General features: G+C 32.1%; 1 protein-coding gene across 1 annotated transcript; it reads right to left on the bottom strand.

The window, feature by feature from the left end:
- LOC106100897 (dopamine N-acetyltransferase-like) lies at positions 1 to 25,959 on the bottom strand. Its single transcript, XM_013279963.1, has 7 exons — positions 25,751 to 25,959; positions 8,742 to 8,869; positions 7,760 to 7,940; positions 4,728 to 4,933; positions 1,712 to 1,801; positions 718 to 816; positions 1 to 241 (listed from the first exon to the last, which is right to left on the bottom strand). The coding sequence occupies exons 1-6, from the start codon at positions 25,832 to 25,834 to the stop codon at positions 723 to 725; spliced, it is 783 nt and encodes a 260-aa protein (XP_013135417.1). The 5' UTR covers positions 25,835 to 25,959; the 3' UTR covers positions 1 to 241; positions 718 to 722.
- Positions 25,960 to 26,368: the final 409 nt, after the last annotated feature.

Genomic DNA, 26,368 nt, shown 5'->3' with positions numbered 1-26,368 from the left:
GTTTGATTTTTTTGATATATACATCGAAATACTACTTGTACTTTATATAAATAAACAGTACAAACTGAAGTGTAACAGATAAAGATATTAATATTTCCATTATGAGTCCTGTAATTCATATTTATTGTAAGATAAGTGCAAATAGTTTCCTGTTTAGATATCTGTGAAGTGTGGATGAGTCGATATTGTAAGTGCCCTACATTTAGTCTTATTTCTAGTGGTATATTGTTGATAGGTGATTCTGTAAACAAAACAAAGAATAATTAACATCAATATCTCCGAAATCTATCTAATATTATAAATGCGAAAGTTTAGATGGATGTTTATTAGAGTTTGTAACTTAAACGGCTGAACGGATTTCGATTAAATCTGGTATAGATTTAGAGGATAGTCTGAAAGAACACATAGGCTATTCAATTTTGTATTTTAAATCAATTTTTAATAAACAGAGTCGCGGGCAACAGCTTTACTAGCATCTGCTTTTCTATAAACATATAACGAAGTATTCTGCGTTTCATCTAAAGTAGATACAAAATTGGAGTTCTCCTTGCTTACACTTCGTACCAATAAACAGGAAAAAGAAGATTATACGAGAGGAAATCCCTTTGTTTGTTCAACAAGTGAAAATTATATAAAAACCATTGATGTCAGACTTGATTAGATACTTCGCCATTAAACTACTAAGTTTCATCCAATTTAAATGTATGAGTAACGTACTTTGCTTATAGCTCTTTGATGTAGACTTTGGCCTCGAGGTGCGGTGGCAGCGGGTGCGGCGCGTACGCCAGCTCCTCGTAGAAGATGCCGTACACGCTCCTAAAAACATCATTTATTACAACCACAGTCAAGGAAGTTTATTTCCAACCCATTTCGGTGAATTATTGACGCTCACAATGGTTGATTGAGGAAGGTGTAGATTTGGGTTGTTGCAGAGCAAGACTCTGAATCACTCTAGTTCAGGGGTTCCCAACCTTTGTACAGTAGAGTTCATTCTAAAATATTGGTCCAGTGACTGGCACCACCTATCTTTAATTAACCAACTTCTTGCATTACATCTTATTTTATAAGTAATGTTAGCAAACGAACCACTCATAAATACAATATCGCACATATATGAACGTATTTAATAAACCTAAATAAATAATACAACTAACAAATAAATAAAAATAATTCACATTTTTAAGGAAAATTTTGTGTGGAATAGTTGTGAGCATATTCGAATCAATCCATGGGCGGTATGTTGCCCGCGGATATTGGGAACCTCTGCTCTAGTTAGTTTGTCAATCAATCTAGAGGACTCCCCAAAGACATTTATAATAACTTTTTAATAAGTGTTTCTCACACTCGGTCATCTAACAAAGACAAGGACGAGATTTGAATAAATTGTCACATGTAAGAATATTGAGATACAATTTATATATCTTGAGAATACTTTTATCACTGCTATTGTATAGAATATCATTTCAAATCGAGCCATGTTTCTATTTACTATCAGATTTCACTGAGACAGTAAGGTTTTTTGTTATTGTTTCGGTTTTTTTCTGTTACTAGTTATTTCTTTTTTATTTTCAGAAAATCCTAAATAACTTAAGTATTCACTGTTGAAACATACCTAACAAAATATTGTTAACTCAGAGAGCGACAATGAAAAGTTTTTAACTAGTGTTTCTGCAATACTCGCGATAAAGTATACTTTGAGTGTTTGATTTACTTGTAGTTGAGTCTCTCCGCGGCTGCCGCAGAGAATGCTGACGTGGTGTCCATTCGCATAGCGCTGGCTCCCACTTCTCTTGCCAGACGTCTGAAAGTTAGAAAAATAAATTAGCTCCAAAGTCCTTAAGATGTAGGTATGTTTTTGGGAAAACGCGTAGAAGAAATCTATCAAGTAAATGGAAAATGTTAGTTGTAAACAGTAACATTGTCATCGCAAGTAGCTACAAACCAATGTAATTTTTTTAAAACATATGCCTTCTCCAAGAACTATATAGATCGATCCTAGACCGCACATATCCTTTTCCAGTCCGGTCTATTTTGTGTCAAGTAGACTTTTATAAATTTGGTAGACTTAGGCCCGGACCCACCACTGGCTGATAGCTCAGATAGCTTAAAATGACGTCACTGTCAGATAAGGTAATGTCATGTGGACGTGGTAAATTAACTATAGCCCTGAAAAGAACTAGACATGACAATCGTACAGACTGTGTGGCCTTATAAATGGTGCTAAAGTAATATATCAAATTATATTTCTTTTCATTGCCCTTAATAACTGAGCCCGCAAGCTAAAGGACGCGATGCACTAATCGACAAATTGCCGCGCGGTACTAACATATGTAATGTACTAATGCTAGGTTTCTGAAGTTTTAATTTATTTTAGCATTATTCAGCGTTTCCTTAATGTGGGGTTAACTTATGTTTCAAAAGAGTAAAACTTAAGTTACGTAGTTCGAAATTACATTAAGTTACCCGAATCAAAACAGTAACGAATGTTTAAATGTAGATGGGAAACCGGTTGTAAGTCGATTTTCTAGGGCTGCCAGATTAATGTTCATGTCTGCCATAACAGTATTGCGTTGACTTTATAACAGGATAATGATTGAAAAGGCGATACTTGTATTTTTACCACGATATAAATTTTACCGAAAGTAGTGCACGAAAATAAATTTATATGCTATTTTCGCATGTCATTACAGTTAAAAGGTTTACTGACTCGTTTATAAATTGTAACATGAAGTTCAATTATTTAGGGATTTTCTTTCGATCTACCCGTTTGTGGCAGCCCTAATGATACTTTATTATCCGACATCACAATTGCATAATGCAAGCGTCTTTATTACTGTCATATTATCCTGTCACCAGCTGTCACGCTTTTTCGTTATCAGAAATTATCAGCAATAATACACTTGTAATTATTGCTGTTTTTGTTTATAATGTAAGCTTATGTTATTTATCTATTATTGTTATTAAAGGGCAAAGCAATTGCAAACAGGGTTAAGGTTTTATACAAGGAACTAAGCGCGTATGCAATTTTCTTTGTCAAAGGCTACGAAGGCGTTTTGTATTTATTATTTTTATTCCGATCTATGTATTGAGGTCGCAGAGATGTTGCAGTTGCTTGTCCCTTAGTTATAATTAAAACATTAGGGACATTTTAACAAATCTTTTCTGTGTTGTGTAGACGTTATAAAAATTTTGTGCACTAACACCAAAAGTAAATTTGAGACGTGTATCAGGTTTGCATTTGCGGAAACTTTTGGCTTGCACTATGACATTTAGGGCCTGTCCCACCAATCCAACGTGTAAAATATGTGATGGATGTATCCGATTTTGTTGCCTTATCTGACAGTGATGTTATTTTTAAGCTATCTGAACCTCTATCAACTAGTGGGACTGGCCCTTGATATTAAACTTTTGATATTTTGACTTTGGGGCCCTGGATATCAAACAATTAAAACAGTCAACGACTTTTAACCATAGACATTACTGATATATTTAAATGAAATAATTTAATTATGCTGTTAATCCATTCGATTTTAATTATCAGTTGACATTTAATCAAATTGTATAGTTTAATAACGTTTTGTGGATATAAATAATTTCTTTACCATTATAAACAATCCCGAAATAAGCTTTAATCTGCGTATACAAGAAATTGACAATGTCGTGTGCGTATTGTTTTATTTTACTTTGATTTACTTTGAGGTTTTAGATCATTAATCTCTATAAAAGCTCAAGAAAGCTATTTAATATCAAACAAAAGCGTAACATGAAACGTTTTCTTCTTTTTATTTTAACAGAATGGGAAGGATGTCAATCTTGTATTTCTATGTTATTTTCTATCTGTTTTAATTTAAACTGCAATGAATATGACATGTTAAGGTGTGGCAATAAAGCTATACGAGTTAATCTGTTGTGCCCATAACCTAACGCGGAACAATAAAATAATAATAAAATTCCTTAACGTAATAAGCGGATCGAAACGAAAAGAATTGAATAAATCACAATAACATTACAATCGAGGTTATTAAAGCGCATTGTTTATGCACTAGCAAGATGTAATTCGTCATAAGTCTCAATCGTAGCCACGCATTTAATTATAACTTAAGGGCAATATTAATAAGATATCGACCAAGTAATTGTTTGCCATAAAAGTGTTAAATCAATGTATAAATTAATAATGTCAAGGAGTTTTAATGTAACTAACGTGATATAGATTTTTTTCGTACTCAAAGTATAATAAAATTACACAATAACCTTGCGGTTTACTCCAAATCAAGATTTTGTAACTTAAAATTTATAAACAAATGTAATATACTATGATTACAAAGCGATTACACTATTTTATATTAAATTTTAAACTTTTTTTTTAAGTTGCGAAAACTACCATACCCAGCTAAAATATTGAAATGTTTGCAAAATGTGCTTCATTCAAGTATTTTGTAATTAACGAAATTTAGCAATTAATTTAAGACTTCTCCTTGCTTACAGTCTTTAAGTTTATTTTTAAAAATAACGGAGACCTAGATATCTACAATATCAGGCATTGTCTACCCTTAATTCTTTCCTTGTTAGATAAAGGTGGGACAGTAAGGGACTAAAATTAGACCTCCGGTAAACACACTTATCAGACAAAACGCGGAATTGCTTCCACTTCACGCCTGTCTGGTCTATTATAAAATTTCTTAAAACCGTAACTCGTATCAGTTCCATGAGATTTGTAGTGTACTTACTCAGATTCCTCACAGAGCACTCTCATAAGTCCGCGTCCTCGCCACTCGGAGTGCGTTGAAGCTATCCGCACCTCCATAACAGTGTGACACTCCTGCGGCAGCTTGTCCCAGATGCGAGCCTCTCTGTCCAGGTGGCATAGCAGCTTGAGGATGCGCTTGAACTTCGGGTGGGGACACTCGTCTGATTTGTCTGTGTAGTCGACCTCCTGTGGGATTAATACATTGTTTAGGATTGTTCTTCGTTATACTTATTTATGATATAAGAAACTCTAGCGAAAGTGTCTTAAAGCTCCGCTAATTGGAGAGGTACGCCGCTATTTCTCAAATGTTAAACTTCAATGACATTGATAGCTGCAAATACTGATGCTCTGTCCTTTTAATCCAGTCCTTTTCCACCTTGATTAAATCATCTATTGGAATTATTAATAACTAGCTGTTATCGTGCGACTTCATCAGCATATAATTATGAAAATTTTATTTTATTGTCAATGTCAAAAATGTCAAAATACCAATTACTTTACTATGGCAATCTTGCTTCCTTGATGTTGGCAGCAACTTATGGTCTCTTTACCACATTAGGATTTTTATCCAAAATATTTACCCCCTATATTAAATGGCGTGGAATATATAGCCTAAAGCGTGACGTAAGTGTAGGGCTTTTCAAGAAAGAATTATTTAAAAATTGCTGTAAATGCTTAAACTTAGGCAACAAAGAAGTGTGTGTTTACGCTTTATTATAATAGTATAAATAACCTAACAGTTGAACCTTGTTTATTAAATAGAAGACGTGTGTTATATTTAATCTGGAGAACAGAAAACATTACATAAACTTAATTGTGTTATAAAGTTGTCATTGAAAGTTATGTTGAAAGGGAATTCAATTTGTAAAGGCTCTGACAACAACGTCTCATATAACTCCGGGGTCGTTGTGGGGGAGCGCGGATTGTCCGTAGATTCCCCCTGGGGCTTCGTTGCTAGGCAACCTTTTATCGGTTTTCTGTCATCTGTCGCAAACTTGGAACTTTCAAGGGAATTAGTTTGCGCTTGTTTATTATTTTCCTTTCACGAAAAATGTGGTGGAAAAATAACATTGAAAAACGTTATTACTAAAAATTATTTATTCATTTCTGTCCGATATTAAAAAACAAAGAATTGTATTTGATAGAATTTAATGTAATAAAATAACTAAAGTGTTTAATTCCGAGTACGAATAGTAACAAAAACATGTTCACTCCCTTATAGTTTCTCTTATTTTGGATTAGTTTAATTATTAATAAATTTTCTTTTTTTTTTATTCGCAGAAATATAAGTGTTTATTTATATCTATAAATAAATAATAAAATATATACAAAGTGGTATTTTAAAATTAATTTAATTTAACAAGATTAAATCTATATTTACCACAAAATATAATTAAATGTCCTTTTGAAATGATTTCGTATGGCCATATAGGGCCATAATGTCATCACGTAATAATAATTTCTATTCTTGGATGTGTATTGTTAAATAAGAATTATTAATTAATTTTTATATTTATTTTAAGAAAAAGAACAAAAAACTCATAATTATTTGCACTGTAAATGTACAGGTTGTTCTAAGTAAGACCTTAGACGTAACAAAGCCGCCCCCTACGCGGGTCGCATAATAAATATAATTTTATATCGCAACTTCCGCGCAGGTGTTCATAGATGTTCTGAACACTGAAACGTTACCTTATAAAAGTACATTTTTTATGGAAGGGTCAAGCTATTGTGGTTATTCGTCTAATCTATATCTATACTATTATAATAAAGCGTAAACACACACTACTTTGTTGCGTAGGATGTCAGCAATCACAACATTTTGAATAATTCTTTCTTTAATAAAAAACCCTACACTTATGACACGCTTTAGGCTATACATTTTCACACTATTAAACTTAAGGGGCAAATAAATTTGAATAATCCTTCATAAACCAGAAGCTTCAAACATTAAGGGAGCAAGGTTGCCATAATATAAAAATAACGGTAATTGTTATCCTATGACAAAGACCTTCATGTCACTGTGCATTTAAATTTTCGCAAATGTAAACAATAAAATTAAGTTTTTGCAATTTCATGCGGATGAAGCCGTACAAGAACAGCTAGTCATTAATCAGTTCCCTTAACTATTAAAATCTGTTTAATAACTTCTATATCTAGTCGATAAAGGCTTTGCAGAGATTTCATATACGTTACGTAATCCATAAATACCTATATGTAATATGTAATTGCATTTTTTTGCGTAATATCATAAATTCAGTTAATATAAGAGGCACGTGCTCGAAGGACCAACACACGGCCATATAAACCCTCCATACCAAACGTATCCGCACATACAGTGTGCACGTGTTCATTCAGTTTCACGGCGTGTTTCATTTCACAATCGCTACCGCACGTGGCCGAATCGAAATAAACAATTAAACTCACTTTGTAATCGCGAATTACAGGTTTGTTTTGAGTTAACATTATATTTTCAACTGAATATTGTTTATTAAACGTATAAATAGGTAGAAAAATTGTTTTCTTTTTATTATTAGAAAACCATTTTATTATGTATACTAATATTACTTACTGCGTTGGCGCAGCGACCCAAAGTGGGTCTTGGCCTAATATTACAAATAGAAAAATTTGTGATTTTTGTATATATTGAAATACTCAAAAACTACTCAACCGATTTCAAAAATTCTTTCACCATTAAAGAGCTACGTTATCAGTGAGTAACATAGGCTATATTTCTTACGGACGAAGTTGCGAGCAACACCTAGTTAAAAATAAACACGCAATGGAGCGTAAAATGTGTAGCATTGAAAATTCTTGTTTTATAAAATGTATGTAGATGCTCTTTTGATATCATTTGAGTTCTTTTTTAATTATAATGTCTAATTATTGTTGGTAATTACTCGAGCATTATCTGAGCAAAATGTTGTGATCGTGCCCTGATACGCGGGGCAGTAACATACATATATTATTACTTTTACGATTTAAAACAATTGAAACTAACTGAATTCTTACCTCTCTCCTGACTGTTCCGTTTATAACGATGCCCACGAACTCTCCATTCTCGTCTACAGCCGCTACTGACACCCCCTCGTGTAGTGTGCTCACCGCGTAGTCCTCCAGCTCTAAACATCTTGACTCTGGCGTTTCCAGAAGATTTATTGTCTGGTTCAGAGGTTCGTCGCGGAAGAAGAACCTGGTGTTTGATTTAAAACTTATTAGTGAAATTAAGAAATAATAAAAAAAAACAACTTATATTACTCACTAATAACGTAGCTTTATAATAGTGAAAGAATTTTTAAAATCGGCCCAGTAGTTTTTGAATTAATTCAATTCATACAAAAATCCAAATCTTTCCCCTTTGTAACAATAGTATAGTTATAGACAAGAATAAAATTACGTAAGGCTTGTCTAAAAACATGGGTTGTGGTTGTTTTGATTTGAATTGCAAAAAGATTACATCCCAGAGTTTGTCTTTTATACAGATTTTCCATAGTTTTGAGTAGATTTTGCTTGATTTTTGGCTATTCTTAGACATGAAATTACTAAGGTAGGTAAAATAAAGATTGGTCCATCATTAGTTGAATGACCCGGTCGTGTTGTCGCTTCAATGGGTTCGTTTAACTAAATCGAATTCTTTATCGCAACAAAAACTAGCTTCTGTTTTACAATCCGTTCTACATAATTGACTGTGAAATAGAACTTCTTCGAAGTTTCGCTGTGTTTACAATATTTTTAGAACTTGTTTACAGTACTACTAATAACACCAGCATTATTTTTTTGTCAAACTAGTCATATGCTGAAATAAGATTTATTTTGTAATTTAAATCAAATTTAATGCTATAATAATTGAATACAAAAGTTATCTGAATCTCTCCATTGACACCTTGTTTTACGTAAAAGGTATGTCTAAAGTATCGTAACTCATTATCGAATGCCACTCCGCTGTTTTCCAAAGGAATGTTTCAACGTATTCAGGCTGTTGCAAGAACGATACCTTCTGAGGAAGTCGATGACGGCATCCTTGTCGTCGGGGCTGAGCCGGCAGAGCGTGTAGGAGGGCTTCGCCATCGTCCTCGGCCGCAACTCCAACTCCGACAGCTGGGCCGGCAGCTTGTCCGCCAACTGAAGGACATGGAAGCCAACGCAAATATTAATCCATATACTATAAATGTATTAAATAGGGAGTGAAACTTATTACCTACCGCACTCATAATAGCCAATTAATTGCTAAGGGATTCTAATACTTAATCTATACTAAGAATGATTACTTAACGATTATAAATGTGGCTCTAAGTGGCGGAGATCTTGCGTGATTTTTTCAAAATTACGTTCTGTTTTCTCTATCTTAATTTAAAAAAACTCTTTTATATTAATTATTATATAATTAATTTTATATTAACTCTTTTATATTCTCTGATTTATATTAAGTATGGCATAAGTTCTTTTGAATTTTTTTTATTTTGATAATAATTTGACACAATATTTTTATTTTGAAATCTTGATAACTGTTATTGTCAAGGTTTTATCCTGGGTTTCTGCCAGTGCATCATTTCTACAAAAACATTTTACCTTTTGTACAATTGTTTCGGCAGTGGAAACTTATCGTTACGCATTTGTAATTTTGCATTGAATCAGTGCAAAACAATTTGTCATTGAGAATAACAGCGAAAGAAATTGAATAAATATTGTATGTTTTACTATCGAGCGAATTATGATATCATAACAATGATTTATTTCACATTGTTTATATAATTTCCTGATCAGTGACTTAAATATTTTACTTAACATTTTGTATATAGGAGTACTAGTTGCGCGTAAAAAAGTTATGCTTTCGTTAAATTGTAATGAGTGTAATTATTTCTAGCTTTTCCCAGCGGCATACAATCAAAAAGAACTTAGTAAGTACCCTATGTGTTCTTCCAGAATGTTTTCAACAAATTAGGCAAATATTATCGAGATCCGTTAAGCTGATATGAAGCAACTATAAAATTAACTAGTAAAAGCTATTAATAATTTGAAATAGCTTGCAAAGATATTTTCATTAACATTAGTTGTTCCCGTGCCGTTTTATCCGTAAGAAATTATGTAAACTTTATTGTTTACATTTGTCAAATCCTCAATTGAAAATGACAAAATTACCGTTACCATAGTATCCTTGCATTCTTAATGTTGCAAGCAGCTTGTAGTTATGGTGGTTATAGTTTATGGTTTAAATATATAGTCTAAAGCGTGACGTAAGTGTAGGGCTTTTTATTAAAAAATGAGTTATTCGAAAGTATGCTGTGATTGCTGATATCTTAGACAACAAAGAAGTGTGTATTAGTATAGATATAGATAATTATCTGTTTTATATATAGCTATCGTTATAGATGCTATCCAGTGACAAATAATATTAATTACAGCTACTTGATCTACGTTTTAAGTGCTCTGAATGGTGGAGTCACTTTCATAGCATGATTATAAGGATAATCTAAAACTCTTCGTATACTGCGACTCATTTTAAATGATCACGTTTGACCTGACCCGCAGTAAGCCGTGTTGATTGGATAGAGTATATTTTCATAGTGGATGGTGTCATATGATGATTCAATATGTAGCGTAGTCATAGTGTAATCTGACACCAGAGAATGTTCTAAACAATTGATAACCTGTGACGTCATTTAATAGCGTCATAAAGGACACGGTTTGCGCATAAGGTTGCAAATTAATTTAAAATGAATTGCTTGTCGCATTGACTCAGAGTTGTTAAGTTAAGGAGACCCTTAGCATGGATTCAGTAAGATGAACATAATAGAGGAACTCTTAGTAACCACCAAGTGAACTGTGCGATAGTTATTAGGTGTTCATTTTGTTCTGTTACGATTTTTAATTTTACAGGATTTTTTTTAATACTTAATTATTTAACATCAATATACAAAGATCATAAAAATAAACATCATACTAATATTATAAATGCGAAATTTTAGATGGATGGATGGATGTTTGTTAGAGTTTGTAACCTAAACGGCTGAACGGATTTCGATGAAATTTGGTATAGATATAGAGGATAGTCTGGAAGAACACATAGGCTACTCACTTTTGTTTTTTTTTTAATACCACGCGGACGGAGTTCCGGGCGGAAGCTAGTATGTTATATAATATTATAAATTTTAATTTAATGTAGTATGGAATCGGTCTATTTCTATTAATAAATATTAATAAATTAATATTTTTTTTTATTTTAATTAAACAATTATTTTTATACATTATTCATGCAATTAATAAATGATTAATTAATAATTCGGAAGTTTTAATATTTTGTTTAAAAAATGACATGTGAATAAAAATGTTTTTAAGTTTTTTTTTATTTTGTTCAAATTTTTTTTTAAAAAGAATAAAACAAATGAGTGTATATTTCCGACATAAAATAAAGTAAGGTCGGATGTAACAATTATCACAATTGTCTATGTTAGCAAAACCTCGCCGTGTTTCAGGTGGGCTTTGTTATATCGCTAGTGTCCGGTTTTGTTGCCTTGAATGACTAACTTATCTTAAGACCGCTTGTATAAGGAATAGTACACACTAAATACCTAATTATTGATTTGGGGTCATTTAAGGTTTTAAGCATTTTTATAGAAGTGGCAAACCAACAGAGGGTTGCCTAATATGCGTTTGTTTCAAGTGTAAAAATGCTTTAGTATCTACGCATAAATGCAAAAACTTTGATGAATGTTAGACAATGTATGCATAGATCCAAATTAAATTCGCTATTAATTTAGCTATGGAAGAAGTCATAGACTAATCAATATTGGGATGAAATCCTGACTAACAGCTAGTAAGTCTACAAAGTTACGTACTTACGTCTACACATGGAAAAATCTTTATTTTTAGATAATCATTTTGGTAATTCTATTGATGAAAACGTTGCCTAAGATCTGTGGTTTCAAAGCTATGTTTAACAAAATCAAAATTTGTTCACTGTTTGTCACCATTAAGTTAATTGCAGGGATATGATTTATGCATCTGCCTGTTTTGAGCCATATTCATGAGGGTTGTTATAGATTATTCCCAACCGTCACCCCGCTCTATCTCCACGTGAGAACAGATAAGAATAAATAGTTTCATCCGTCCCATTTTTTGAGATGAGGGGTCGTTTAGCAATTATTTTATTTTATAACGTTTCCATCTTTCACCTTATTGGAGAGAGTGGGCCTAAAAGACCTCACGTGGGGACAGATCGGGATGACGGTTGGGAATATTCAGTTATTATGTCTATATCGTTGATTGATACATTATTTATGACTCAATGAGCTGGAGCGACCGCGGATGTGTGTAAATCGTGATGTTATCTACTCAGATATAGCCTCGCTTTGTTCCAGGTACGCATTTATTTCTTTCCGTCTCCATTCCGGTTACGTTGCCTTGGTTACCTTAGTCTGTATCCTAGATAGGACTAAATAAAGATTCATTTAAACTATTTATAAAGCATTTGTAGATGTATTAAAAAGATCGAAAGCCTTTTAAATTGAATTATTTGTAACAGCCTGGTTTAAATTTTTAAAAATATGATGTAACTAATTTGTTTTTTATTAATAAAACATCGGCCCTCTGGTTGAACTAACTTTTTTTTTTAACAAAAATGTTCTAAATTCTTTTGAATTTTTCGAAAGCTTACATACGTTAACTCTACGAATGTAATTATTCAGTAACTTGTAATTACTCTTAAAAAAACAACAGTTCTACAGTGTAGGTTTCCGTATAGGTATTGATTTTAATGTGTATTATTTTAACTTAAAATGTTAATACGTTCGAAGTATAATTATTATTTGACACCGTGATTAATGCATTTAGAATGCATTCCTTTCACTTACTGCACCGAAATAATGCAAATGTACGTGCAAATTTTAATCTAAATAATACTTGAGTTAAAGTTCATTTTGATTCAACAGCAATGTAACAGCTAACAAAATTGTAGATAATCGATAACAATCGTCATGAATTACGAGTAGGTAGTTTTTCAAAATAAATTCTATTCCTGATTTTTTGTTACGTGTCAAAATTGAAATTGTAAATTAGTTTTTTTTTGCGGATATTAATCCTGCGGATATCAAGTTAATAGGTTACTATTTTTCTATACATTAGATTTATCAATTTTAAACTAGCTTTCACCCGCGTCTCCGCCTGCGTGGAATTAAAATAAACAAAAGTGAGTATCCTATGTGGTCTTCAAGACTATCCTCTACATCTATACCAAATTCCATCGAAATCCGTTCAGCCGTTTAGGCTACAAACTCTAACAAACATCCATCCATCTAAACTTTCGCATTTATAATATTAGTATGAGTATAAAGTATGATGAGATTATAACACAAAATAAATTTAATCATGAATTCTGTCTACCCAATTAAAAATAAACAGTGTATTAATAAATTTTATATGTTAATTATGGAGTATAAGCGCGTGGAATAAATTAAATTAAATAAATTCAGTAGCACGTTTAACTGAACAATAAAACAGCCGTTTGAGTGCACACGCTCGCTGGATTATGATATTCCGGCTGTTCTAGATTGTTTACAATTTACAATGTTATAAACAATTTGCATTCAATTCTTCAAGCGCCAATAGCCTAATGGTTTGGGGTACAGACTACCGATCTTGCGGTCGAGGGTTCGAATCCCGCCATCCGACTATTATCGTGAACCATATCTTAGCACAAGCCTAGCTTAGTTGGAGTGGTTAAAGGAAATATTTAAAAAACTAGATTTCGCCAGCGACTCCGTCCGCGTTGAATTAAAAAAAAGTAAGTAGCCTATGTGTTGTTCTAGAGAACCCTATAAATCTATACCAAATTTCATCGAAATCCGTTCAGCTGATTAGGCTATAAACTTTAACAAATATCCATCCATCTAAACTTTGGCATTTATAATATTAGTATGAAATATGATTCACAAAGGTCTATTAAGATTTTCATAAAAAAAATGTAACTGTAAGCTTTGATTGTCAAAACGTATAGATTCAATATGTTTCTATCCCTCTCGTTCATTTAAGGAAAATAGAGACAGATTTAAATGTTACAAAAGTAAAATTTTACAGTAATAAAACCTGTTTGAAGAATTCTTGATCACATTTTGGGATGGTCAGTTCTGTTTACATTATGAACGGAGTAACTATTATTTGGTCGGCGAAATGTTTAACAAGTGATAACATCAGATTTTATGATTAATATTTTGGATCTTGGTTGGTTTTCTAAACTAACTGAAAAGTTAATTTTTAACTAATCTTTCCTTTTGGATGATACTCGAGGTTTTATAAGAAAAGTTTCACAGACAAATACTTTGAAAAACTCCTGCACGTCGCATTTGTGGAATTCGAAACAAGATTTGAGTTTAAAATTTATTTTCTGCGTCTATTCTAATCCGGATTACATAATGCTTCAACAAACTGCACTCCACGGAAACGCAATTAATGCGTTCTGACATAGAACAAGATTAATATATCAATTCTTGTCGTGTTTAAGTTATCACATTGAAGATAAACAGGTTTTGTACATTCAAGACTAGACTTGGCGTATCGCATATGATCTTATTTATGTCACCGACCGATCGTGAGAACACGTCACTTTGTGAATTCATCCAATATACAATCTGTCCAGTCTCTACAATAATCCTAGTTAAATTACAGACGAGCGGTATTCACGATCAATCGGTGTTGTAACTTTATTAACAAATGTTTTACTATAGCTGGTATATGCAAATCATATTGATTTCCATTTACAGGGAATAATTAAGCTATTTATTAAATAGATAACATGGATTATAAATAAACGCTTTATTAATACGGTTACGGATTACATCCGGATAATACCGGATTATTACCGGACGTAAGTTTTTATGTCGACATTGAAATGACGATTAGGATATAAACAAAACTAGCATTGGATTAATTTACGATTTATTTGATGTAATTTACAGTAGTCTTTAATTTTTTCAAGTCTACTACGTTTCCTTAAATAATTACGTTGGTTGAAGAATTATATAAATTCGATTATTATTTCCTGAATTTATACATACCTACTTGATGGTAGTTTTGAAAATGATATTACATGATAATGATGTTTTTCGTAGAACCGTATTCAGCATTTGCGTTTATAACCTCGTCACAAAGTTTTATTGTTATTTTTCTGAAGAACATCTTTAGCGTGTAAATGATTTACAAGCACATTATAACGTGATTTTTATTGGCATTTCGAAAGTAAGAGTACTCTTCAGCGACGTGCCAATTTATGAGACGCTTGCTATAATTTACGGTGGACGAATTACATAACTAAAAAGATGTAATTGCTATCGATAAATATTAAAGGACTAGGTTTCGCCTGCGACTCTGTCCTCGTGGTTTTTTAAAAAAAGAGAGTAAGCCTATGTGTTCTATCAAAATATCCTATACATCTATGCCAAATGTTATAGAAATCCGTTTAGGCGATTAAGCTACAAATTCAGACAAACATCAGACAGACAAACATTAGCATGATATATGACCCAGCTGAATTTGTTATTTTTATATATAACACCATTTAATAAAATCAGTTACTAAGTTATATTAAAAGTAGTACAAGGAACGACAAATTGATTAATTTAAATGCGACAGGCTAATTATGTTTTCGTGTATATATTAATGTTAAGGTAACTTACATCCGAATTACTTATCGATTTAAATTTATTACGAATTCAAAGAAATTTGGGGCGGCGTTGTTCAATGATAAGACGTGTGTGGCCCATTTAAATTGATTAGTGTATGTTAAATGGTGAATAAATGACTTTTTCAAACAATATTAACAACTCATTACTCATTCTATTTTTTTGTCAAGTCTAAAAGTTTAACATCTGTGTGGTTCAAAAACAAAATGCGGGAATATCTGAGTCTACTGTTGATAGACGTTTTTTTCCTAGTAATAACAAAATCAACATGTTGACCTTGATAAGAAAATGGCACCCCTAGCCTCAATGTTCACCCTCTTTTATATCTCAGTCGTGTTATTTCCCTGACGATGTTTTCCTTCGTAATAAATAAGTACGTAAAATGGAAATAACCAATTTGTGTGGCGCCGTCTGTTTGTATCGATCTCGCCCTGCTGGCGTCCGGGATGAAACTTAATGGAGTTTGCTCAGATTACTGGTCTCTTTTCTTTTATGTTTCCATGTTTTACTTTGTTGTTTACTCTGTTATATAACCTTATAACATAGATTCACGCTTTTAATATCTTTTGTCCATACTTTTTTATTTTATTTTATTAAAATTATACGCGTAAAAACTCAAGATTCTGGGTTCTGGATTCATTTGGGTTCTGCCCGTTTTCACCAACCAGTCTAAAGTATTTCTTGGTAGATTATTCTTAGGTTAAGGATCTCGTAAATCATACGCTAAATTATGCATTTAGGTGACACCCCATTGTCATGAAAGTCATAGTAAGACCCCTAAATGCTGTATTAGTGATACTAATTGGGACTCTTAAATTTAAGGGATGGTTGGTGTTATTGGTCATTAAGATTTTTATTTTTCAATACCTTGGTATCCCAACGTATGTATAAAGATTGAAGAAGTTTTTGAGGTACATATATTTGGCAAACTTTCAAATCAGAAGCCAGGAGAATTTCTAAAAGACTTCGTATGTGCGCACTAAATTGTATTTGCGAGCCATCTGTGCTGGACTAGTACTGTCTTCATTGAACACAAACTTGTTAATTATATTATTATTATAATGTGATGATAGCCTTTAAACCAAGTATATAAATTACTTGTAATAAACAATTTATCATTTCCTTCCCTGTCAAGATCTACAATTGAACTGATTTCTTCAAATAATTTATATGTTAACGAGTTAATAATTTTTACATTATTATATTTATTAAAATGTTTATATTCTACAGATTCCGCGTTCGTTATTTATGCAAAGACTATCATTATTACGTAGTTATTGTTTATTTCCTTAGTTAGTGGTTCTTTTAGCGATGGTTTGTAGCCTAGTTATAAGTATTCCATGAAATAGGGTACCTAATAGTTCCATTGAATTATGAGATAAATATGTCTTTTTTATTAACTACTATTAACTACAGAGAACAAAAAAGTAATTAATTCTATACATAATTGATCCATTCAAATTGTACAGTTATAAAATATCACGGTGCCTTGCGAAAAATTACGGAAAAGTAGTGCCTTACAAAGTGCCGCATTACCTTTTACTGAGAGGAAATAACTGAAAATGTCTGGAGTTTTAGCTTTTGCAGGTAACTACGAGTTAAGTTTACGTTAATTAGTTTAAAAAAAACTCCCCTCTCGCTTTGATGTTATTAATAGCCTAATAACAATTAAGATATTTTAACTTAATTGTAACTCTTAAAACAACAATAGCGTAATGTTACGGTTTCCTAAATATCTTAACTTCGCAACAAGTTATTTTTTTCCTTAATTATAAAAACAAATAAATTATACTACCGTTATAAACAGGCTGAACGGGATTATTTTTTTCAACAATACATTTATTTTCCTTTATTCTGTGTAATTAAATGTATTGTTTATTTATTTCGGTTGTTTTATATTGTAGATTATATAATTTTGACTATTAAAAGCTCCAGAAAAAAACTTGAAGTAACACATAATAAAATATTTTATTTTTATAACAGATATGTGAAGGACGTTCTGCCGGTTAACTTGGTAAATTCAAATTTTAATCGTCATTATAAATTTTGAGAATGTGATGAGGAGTAAATTCCAATCTTCATTGTCTTGAGTTCAATGACCTTTAAGTCCGTATGATATAGTTTTATTAGTTAGCTTGTGATATTGACATTTTCCCTAACCTAATCCTAGTGTCACAAGCGCGGCGACCTTCTATTCAAATTAGGTAGGGAACAGCACCTTGCTATTACAAAATACCAAACATCGCATGTTTTTATTTCATCATCACCAGCTCACTATACGTCCCCGCCAAGGGGCTCGGAGCCTACCCTAAATTAGGGTGACTAGGCCGTAGTCAACCACGCTGGCCCACTGCGGGTTGGTTGACTTCACACATATCTTTGAATATCTTCGCCGATATGTGTAGGTTGCATCACGATGTTTTCCTTCACCGTAAGAACCGTAAATTATGTACATATGTAAATTCAAAAAATCGAAAATCACACTGGTAAACGACGGGATCCGAACCCAAGACCTGTAGATTACAAGTCAAGTGCTTTAAACACGGAGCCACCGACGCTCATATTCTTATTTATTAGCATTGCATTTTGAACTAAATATACAAAAAAACTTTAATTTTTTTATTAAGCAATACTATTTTGTACTAATGAAAATTTTCACTATTTACCATTTACTAACTTTTTAATTTCCGGTTACTTTACAAATACAATTAACCCAGCGTAACTCAATTGCTTGCAGTAATTAACGTTGTAATGCTTCGTAATATTTTACGGTGATGATTTTGAATTTTAGAGGTGTGTTTTCAAAAAAGGCGTTAACTTAACTACAGCTTGTTAACACGCCTCTAAAACTTAAGGTAACTGTGTTGAATTGCGGTTGGTTTTTATATCTTAAAACTAATATTCGATTATCCAGGAAGTGAAGGTATCGTAATTATGTCACGATTGTAACATTGTTTGGGTGGTTAACGATGCAATAAGTGTACACCGTTTAACCGAATTAAAATGTTAAAACTGTAATTTGATTAGTTATACTCGTATATGTGGATACCAAATTTATTGATTGTTAATAAAATATGATTACTATGTACATACTGTACTACAGACTTTTTTATCTATACTTATCTATCTATCTATCTATATTTTTGTATATTATAATAAAGCGTAAACACACATTTCTTTGTTGCCTAAGATGTCAGCAATTACAGCATATTTTTGAATAATACATTTTTTTAATAAAAAGCCCTACACTTACACCACGCTTAAGGCTATATATTTTCACGCCATTAAACTTAGGGGGTAAATATTTTGAATAAACACCCTAATATGGGAAAGAGACCATTAGTTGCTGCCAACATCAAGGAAGCAAGTTTGCCATGGTTTGTTATCAAGTCATGTCATTTTGACATTTGCAATTGATAATTTGACAAATGTAAACACTAAAATAGAATTTTCATAGTTTTGTGCGGATGAAGTCGCTTGGAAACAGCTAGTCATAAATAAACCAGCGCTTGACCACATCATCATCATCATCACCAGCTCACTATATGTCCTCACCGAGGCGCTCGGAGCTTACCCTAAATTAGGGTGATTAGGCCATAGTCAACCACGCTGGCCCAGTGCAGGTTGGTCGACTTCACACATATCTTTGAATTGCTTCGCCGATATGTGCAGGTTGCATCACGATGTTTTCCTTCATCGTAAGAACGTCGGGTAAATTATTTACATATGAAAATTCGAAAAATCTAAATCAAATTGCTTGACCACGATTCCACCTAAACTATGTATATTTTGTTGTGATAGTGAAGATATATTAGAAAAGCTAAAATAAATATCAAACATAGTTATTTTGCATGTGGAAATATTCCTTTGTTTAATATAGCCTTGTAAAATAGATATGTAAATTATTACAACGTTAAAAATTAGCTTTGTTTTAACGCTTTATAACGTGACAAGTTTAGTTGATTTGTATTGTTACATAAATGATATCGAACAGATAGTTGAACATTAATTTGTGAAAGGCGATTATCGAACTATGGACCTTGGTATTGAACGCTAACAAGGTTGCTCTCCGCGTCGTCTGAGCTTAATTGCGCTGTGATAACTGTTTGCGTGTTTATATATTTTTTAACACGGAAAAATCTATGTTTGGTTATCATTGTTTTGTTAGCTATTGTTCTTTACTTGAATTATGAGAATGTTGTGGACAAGCTGATACAAGGTAAGTAGATGTTTTCTTGTGTAAGGTTACCAGGTGATCCGTGCGAATATTTAGCATAGTTTAAAATTTTATTATAATTTGAACGTCCGTTAGTTATCTACTATCCTTGTTTTTTCAATTACAAACACAAGGATAGTAATAGATGCGAATCTTTAAAATATCTCGGAATAAATTTGAGAAAAATATTAATACAATGTTGAATCAATTACAGGTTTATGTCTAAACAGAGTTAGTGTTATTTACTACTGAATGTCCTTGAACGGGTCAAAAAACGCCGCTGGGGATACATGTAAAAGTTTTAATTTATGTCGTGTGCACTATGTCAGCACTAAGTATGCGGAAACTAAGTTATCCTGAACAATTTCCGGTGTTTTTGCATTTCACATGATTTGCTACACTACATAGTAGACTAAAAATACAATGGGCGGAAACTTGTAACCTAACCTTACTAGTCCTAAAATAGGGTTATAAACTTTTCCTTCCTGTGTGTTTATAGTGTCATTTTTAAAAGACTTCCACTAACAGAAATGGTAAATACCACATTGGTAGCATGTTAGAAACATATTTTGTTGATTGATATGTTCCTTTTGTCTGGTTTGTTAAGCATACTTCATACTAATGTTATAAATGTGAAAGTTTAGATGGATGGATGTTTGTTAGCGTTTGTAACCTAAACGGCTGAACGGATCTCGATGAAATTTTGTATAGACGTAGAGGATAGTCTGGAAGAACACATAGGATACTCGCTTTTGTAATTTTTAATTCCACGCGGACGGAAATTAATGGTTTAAATTAAAATGAATTGAATTTCAACTAATGCGTTGCATCAATTGCGTACTTGAGAATATTCATTTATAACAGTAAACATACTTTGAATTTGCACGCACTTTAACATCACAGTTGCATGCAGATAATATTTTACATTTGTTCTACAAAATCATTGAGCAAATATGCGTTCAGTCTTATGTTTGTTAAAATGCAACACTAATTCGTAACCGCGGCTTCTTTTAACTTGCCTTAAATTATTTTATAGGCCTTTTACTGTATGACCTTTTTAGTGCAGTGCACCTGAGAATTTGTGTGTTAATGTCATTACCATTGGTTGGCTTTGTCACGCGTTAAAAGGTTACGTTAAGAAGTTACGAAAACTGCAGCACTCAGTTTAATGATGATTTAACTAAACCCTTAGTGTAGATGTGGTAAATAAACTTTTACTTCTTGCTGTGAGCTACGAATAGTACTTTATTAATTTCAATACGCGTAGTGGCGATGTTATCATTTTAAACAAGCGCTATCTGTCGGCTGTGGTAAGACGTAGTCAGTAAAATCTGCACAACACAAGTTTTAGCGGCCATTTATTTGCAATTTTTTTAATTTTACAAGGAATTCGCGCTAGAATAACAGTTTAATGATCACAAATGCATTTGTACTTGACTTTTGAGATAGTTATCGATAAGGTAAATTTTAACAAAATTAGGATAGAGGAACCAAGACTAACATAATGTGTCATCAAAACACGCAACGCGTGTTTTAAAGAAGCTGTTACTTCAGTTATGGTTGATGTTATTTTACTTCATAAAATCTTTTTTAATCTAGGTTGACAGTTCCTAAGCCTATCCTAGATTACAGGTATCTATATAAAATATTTAGACGTATGTTAAGTCACGAACACGATTGCCTACGCCGAGGTCATTTTGTGGAAGTGGGCATAGTTGAAATAATCGCCATTTGATAAGGTCGATTGGTATCTCATTGATACAATGGTAATAATGTATCTGAGTAGCGTTGCGTTTGAGATATGTTGTCACCTTTGGCCGTGTAGACAGTGCCAAAACGTATACATCTATCTATGCATATAATAAAACTGGAGTGTCTGTCTGTAACATCAAAAGAAAAATTCCAGAGTTCGGGAAGATGATGTATTTGCGTTGCTGATAACGAAAATCGCATTTTTTTTTAGTTTGTCTGTCTGTCTGTCCGCAAGCCGCGTTTGGTACGGGTATACTCTAAAACGGCTGGGCCGATTTTGACCGGACTTTCACTAAAGGGTAACTGACAAAGACGGGCATATTATAGGCTACTTTTTATATTAATATTGCTCGGATGAAGTCGCGGGCAGTAGCTAGTTCGAAATAAAAATTTGGCACCGAAGGGGTTAAAATCTTACTTATGTACCAAATGCGGAATGCGGAAGTTTGTATGTTTTGATAGATGTTCATTAGAAGGACGTAAAGGTGTCTGGAAGAACAAATAGGCTACTTTACAATTGCTTTTTACCTCAGCGAAGAGAACGCGGGCGACAGCTAGTAATTGTATAAAATTTGTTAGTTGTCAGCTTTTAAAGCAATTTTCATATACTAGATATTAAATGTTAATTAATAAAAGCCCGATATAACTGCGTTAAAGTGTATTATTTCGTCGGTGTGTAATTTGTATTTCTATTAAGCGCTACTTAGTTTTAGTATCAGAATTTAACAAGGTATTATATAATTTGGTAGCCTTAGGAGCGTATAAATATTGAATAATTCAAGCAGTCAGCCATTAAATCAGTCAGGCATTAAAAAATCTATAATTAAAAAATAAATTGATGTTTTTTATTTATTTTAAAAACCTCCAAATCTGATTTATGTTAGCTTTATGTGATGAATTGAAATATCTTGTAAGTGTTATTACTGAGGACACTGAGGATTACATTAATGCATGACTTTTTTCTTAACTTTTGCAAGCGTACTTAACACTTTGGTAATTAAGTTAAGGGGTAATTAATATAAATGTTTGTTTAATTTATGTCTTACTTAATAATACACTACATTATTCTGTCTTTTTTGTGGCTGAATGGCCACTGTTTGCTTGGAGAGGTATTTACAGATTCATCGGGCTTGAGGTGGCCGAGCGCAGATGTCGCATAGACCTCGTTTTTATTTTATTTACTTCTTGAAAATTATACAGAAAACACAAATTAAATTGATGCACATATATGGCCTCGCAAAAACCATATAATTGGTTTGCGGGAGCAATCTTATAATATTACATTTGTAGAATGTAGTAGTGGAGAGTAACATACTTGTATGACGTTTATAAAATACATACATACATAATATACTGAATATAAATAAAATATTCTATTCATGTGAAATTTTCAAAAAGATGGCTTTCCAAACGCTTAATAAATAGTTTAAATTTTGAATCTAGATTTGCTATTCAGGTAACTAAGCTCGAGGGCTCCCTTAGGAGCCTCGGTACTTTTACTTCGTTATTATTATCGAATTGGAATTATTCTGTCCTTAGCATATTATAAGGACGTGTTCTTTAGGAGCTACATCATCTCATTGCATCACTACGCAGAGTTATGTTAATTACATACTGCCTTCCTAGTTCAGAACACTGGCCTTTGAGTTACTAACCAATGTTAATCAACATCGATATGAATTTGTTAGAAAACGTATTGATTTTGTATAAAAAAACATAATAGAAAATAACTCAATTCAATAAGATAAAATTTATAATAAGACCGGGCGCACACCTTTGATTAAATTGTCGCACAACTGATGTGCGATTGTCGATTGTTTCGCAGCTAAATCAACAGTTTAGTTGCCCAACTAAAAATAAGCTCAGTAGAATCAACGCTCGACTAAACGGTTGTGCGATAGTTTAGTTAGCTAAAATCTAAGAGACTATTTTACTATAAATAGATATAAAAATAGCATTATGAGAAATAATGTATATTAAAGTGAATTGCCAACGTTGGAACGTAAATCCGTTATATTAAGTAAATAACATTTTGCAGTTTTTATTTTAATATCTTTGTAAGATAACAGTGACACGGATTTCTTGTAAAAGTTGCTTAATTGATATAGATAGTTAATAAACAATGTCATTACAAGTGAACAATCTAAAAGAATGGTCAATATGAGTCATGTAGTCGAATGTAATATTACCTTTAAAAATTATAATGAAACAACAAAAAATAATGATTTCGACAATCTATACTGATATTATAAAGAGGAAAGATTTGTATTTTTGCATGTATTGAAATAACTCAAAAATTACTGGACAGATTTCAATTCTTTCATCATTAGGAAGTTCATTTTTCTGTGAGTAACATAGGCTATGTTTTTTATTATTATTTTAATTTCACGCGGGCGAAGTCGCGACAACAGCTAGTCTACAACAAGATCGAGTTGGGGTTGTTTTTTTATAAGCTTACAATAAGCTTATTTAAATAGAATGTAGTTAATTTAAGTCAAATTTATGATTTTTAATTGACAATTTATGACTTAGATTTATTGAAAAGTTAGCGTTATTTTAATCTAGAAAAATAGATAAAAACTTGTTTTCTAAGTTCTGTTTATATTTCTTTATAATTTAGATTCTTTAAGTTTACAATCTCAGGTCTCTTGGCATGCATTCATTAGCATAACTGTACAATTCCTTCCTGCTTGTATGTTAAAATTTGGACGTAGAAGTAAATTTAAATAATTCAAGGATTAAAAAAATGATTTAGGAAAGAAGTAAATTAAATAACGTGAGAAGTTATCGATATTTATACTAGTATTAAAATAAAGATAAATTTAATCTTTGTTTTATCTGCTGTTAGTACTAAATCGCAAAATAATTTTTAACAAGAGAACTCTACACTAGCGCTCTGAGGTGACCCGTAGAAAGTTTTTTCCCCTACCTCCTATCCCCTGATAAATCCACTTCCTCTTTCCAGGGCTGAAACTTACCCTTCCTTAAAAAAAAGCAATAACGTATTTTAGTACAGTCAATTTTGGACGTTATAACTTAAGATACAAGTTTAATATATGTTTAATTCGTAACAAATGTCTGTGATTTCATTCGCGGATATCATTCCAACTCGTAGATATCAGTTAATCGTGACCTCCGTATATCAGACAGAATAGAAGGGTACATGCAGACCGTAACTATCCAAGTAATTAATTTAAATACAACCTGACTATATTCGACAACTTTTTAAAACGACTTGTCTATAAATAAGTATAGATTAGAATAATATAGAATGGAATGTATTTGAACAAGTTGTGGTCAAAAGTTTTAGTTGTATGTAAGAAAATTGAGAAAAATAATCGAATAGGTTTTCGTTAAAACAACGCTGGAGCAAAAAAACCATTAAAAATCCGTACCAGTGATGAAAGTGACACATTTTCTCTTATCAAAATACTAAAATGATACCTATCTATACTATTATAATAAAGCGTAAAAACACACTTCTTTGTTGCCTAAGATGTCAGCAATTACAGCATGTTTTTGAATAACTCTTTTTTATTAAAAAGCCCTACACTTACGACACGCTTTAGACTATATATTTTCACGTCGTTAAACTTAGAGGGTAAATATTTAATATAAAAACCCTAATGTGGGAAAGAAACCATAAGTTGCTGCCAACATCAAGAAAGATTGCTAAGGTTTGTCAGTCATGTCATTTTGACATTTGAAATTGATAAATTGACAAATGTAAACGATAAAATGAAGTTTTTATAAATACCTGCGGAAGAAGCCGCATGGGAATAGCTAGTTTTTAAATAAAACACCTCTTATAAATAAAAATAGTAATAACTCTTCTTACCGAGTTCGTTTTAAAATAGATAAATTTATGTTATGCATTAAAAATTCAAATTAGATTCAAAAGCTATTTATAAATTTAATTACTGACTACGTTATTTTTGAGTTCATTCATGTTTTCGTTTTAAGTGGACCGGCAATGTTCATTGACATTTTGTATGTTTTGAATTCGATTATGTTATAGATTGTTTCAGCGATTTTCTTTGTTTCATGCGTATTATTTGTTATTGGCGCATGCGATTTTGTCAGCGAGAAATTAAAACAAAACATAGTAATTAGTTTATTTAAACTTTCAGACTGTGTTTTAGAAATGTGCTAAATTTCATCACTACCTCTCGCCCTACCTAATTATTAATCCATGTGTTCTTCCAGACTATGTTCTATATCCATTTTTTTTCTACTTTCGTATTAACAATATTAGTAAGAAGTAGTGTATTATTGCATTATAGTTTTGAATGTGCCTAAAATGTAAAACAATCAAGGGCGTATATGAGATATATTTTTTTAAAACATTAAAAATATAGTTACCGTGTATTTATCAATCCGGGCATTTTCAGGTTCGAAGTGTTTTTCTTTGATGTTCACAATGCTCCTAGCACTTGTAACAGCCATATTGAATGCGTAAATTTATTATTGATTAATAAAATAAGTAAATAAAACTACGCTATTCTTTAAGATCTGTCACTTTTGCGCGCGAAACCGTTGCGGCTCTCGCTCCCCGATAGGACGCGGCGAGAATCCAACTTGGAATGATTGCGAAATGGCTCGCTTCGTTTATATAAAAGCTGTATGGAACAATGCGCCCCCTCGCTCCTGCTTCCTTTCATTTGATACATCAAATAGCGCACTCTACTAGCGAATATAAACTATTTTTATTTTTTTACGCGTAATCTCTTCAGCCGGAAGGTTTCCATTGTAATATTATGATTAACACAGACAATAAAGGCCCAAATCATTAAAAAAAAGAGAAAAATCTTTAAACAATCTCGATAAGACACAAATCTTGTATTGATGTTTTTCACAAACTTATTATTTTTGAAGCTGGCTTTTGATAGATTATTTTCGGCCAGTTTGCTTGCAGTCTAATATTTTGTTTATCATTTTACCACAGATAATAAAAATTCCAAAACAACTTTAGAACAAGAA

Source organism: Papilio polytes, unplaced genomic scaffold, assembly GCF_000836215.1.
Source record: "Papilio polytes unplaced genomic scaffold, Ppol_1.0 DF824035.1, whole genome shotgun sequence".
Lineage (NCBI taxonomy): Eukaryota > Metazoa > Arthropoda > Insecta > Lepidoptera > Papilionidae > Papilio > Papilio polytes.
This window is presented reverse-complemented; position numbering and strand designations above follow the sequence as displayed.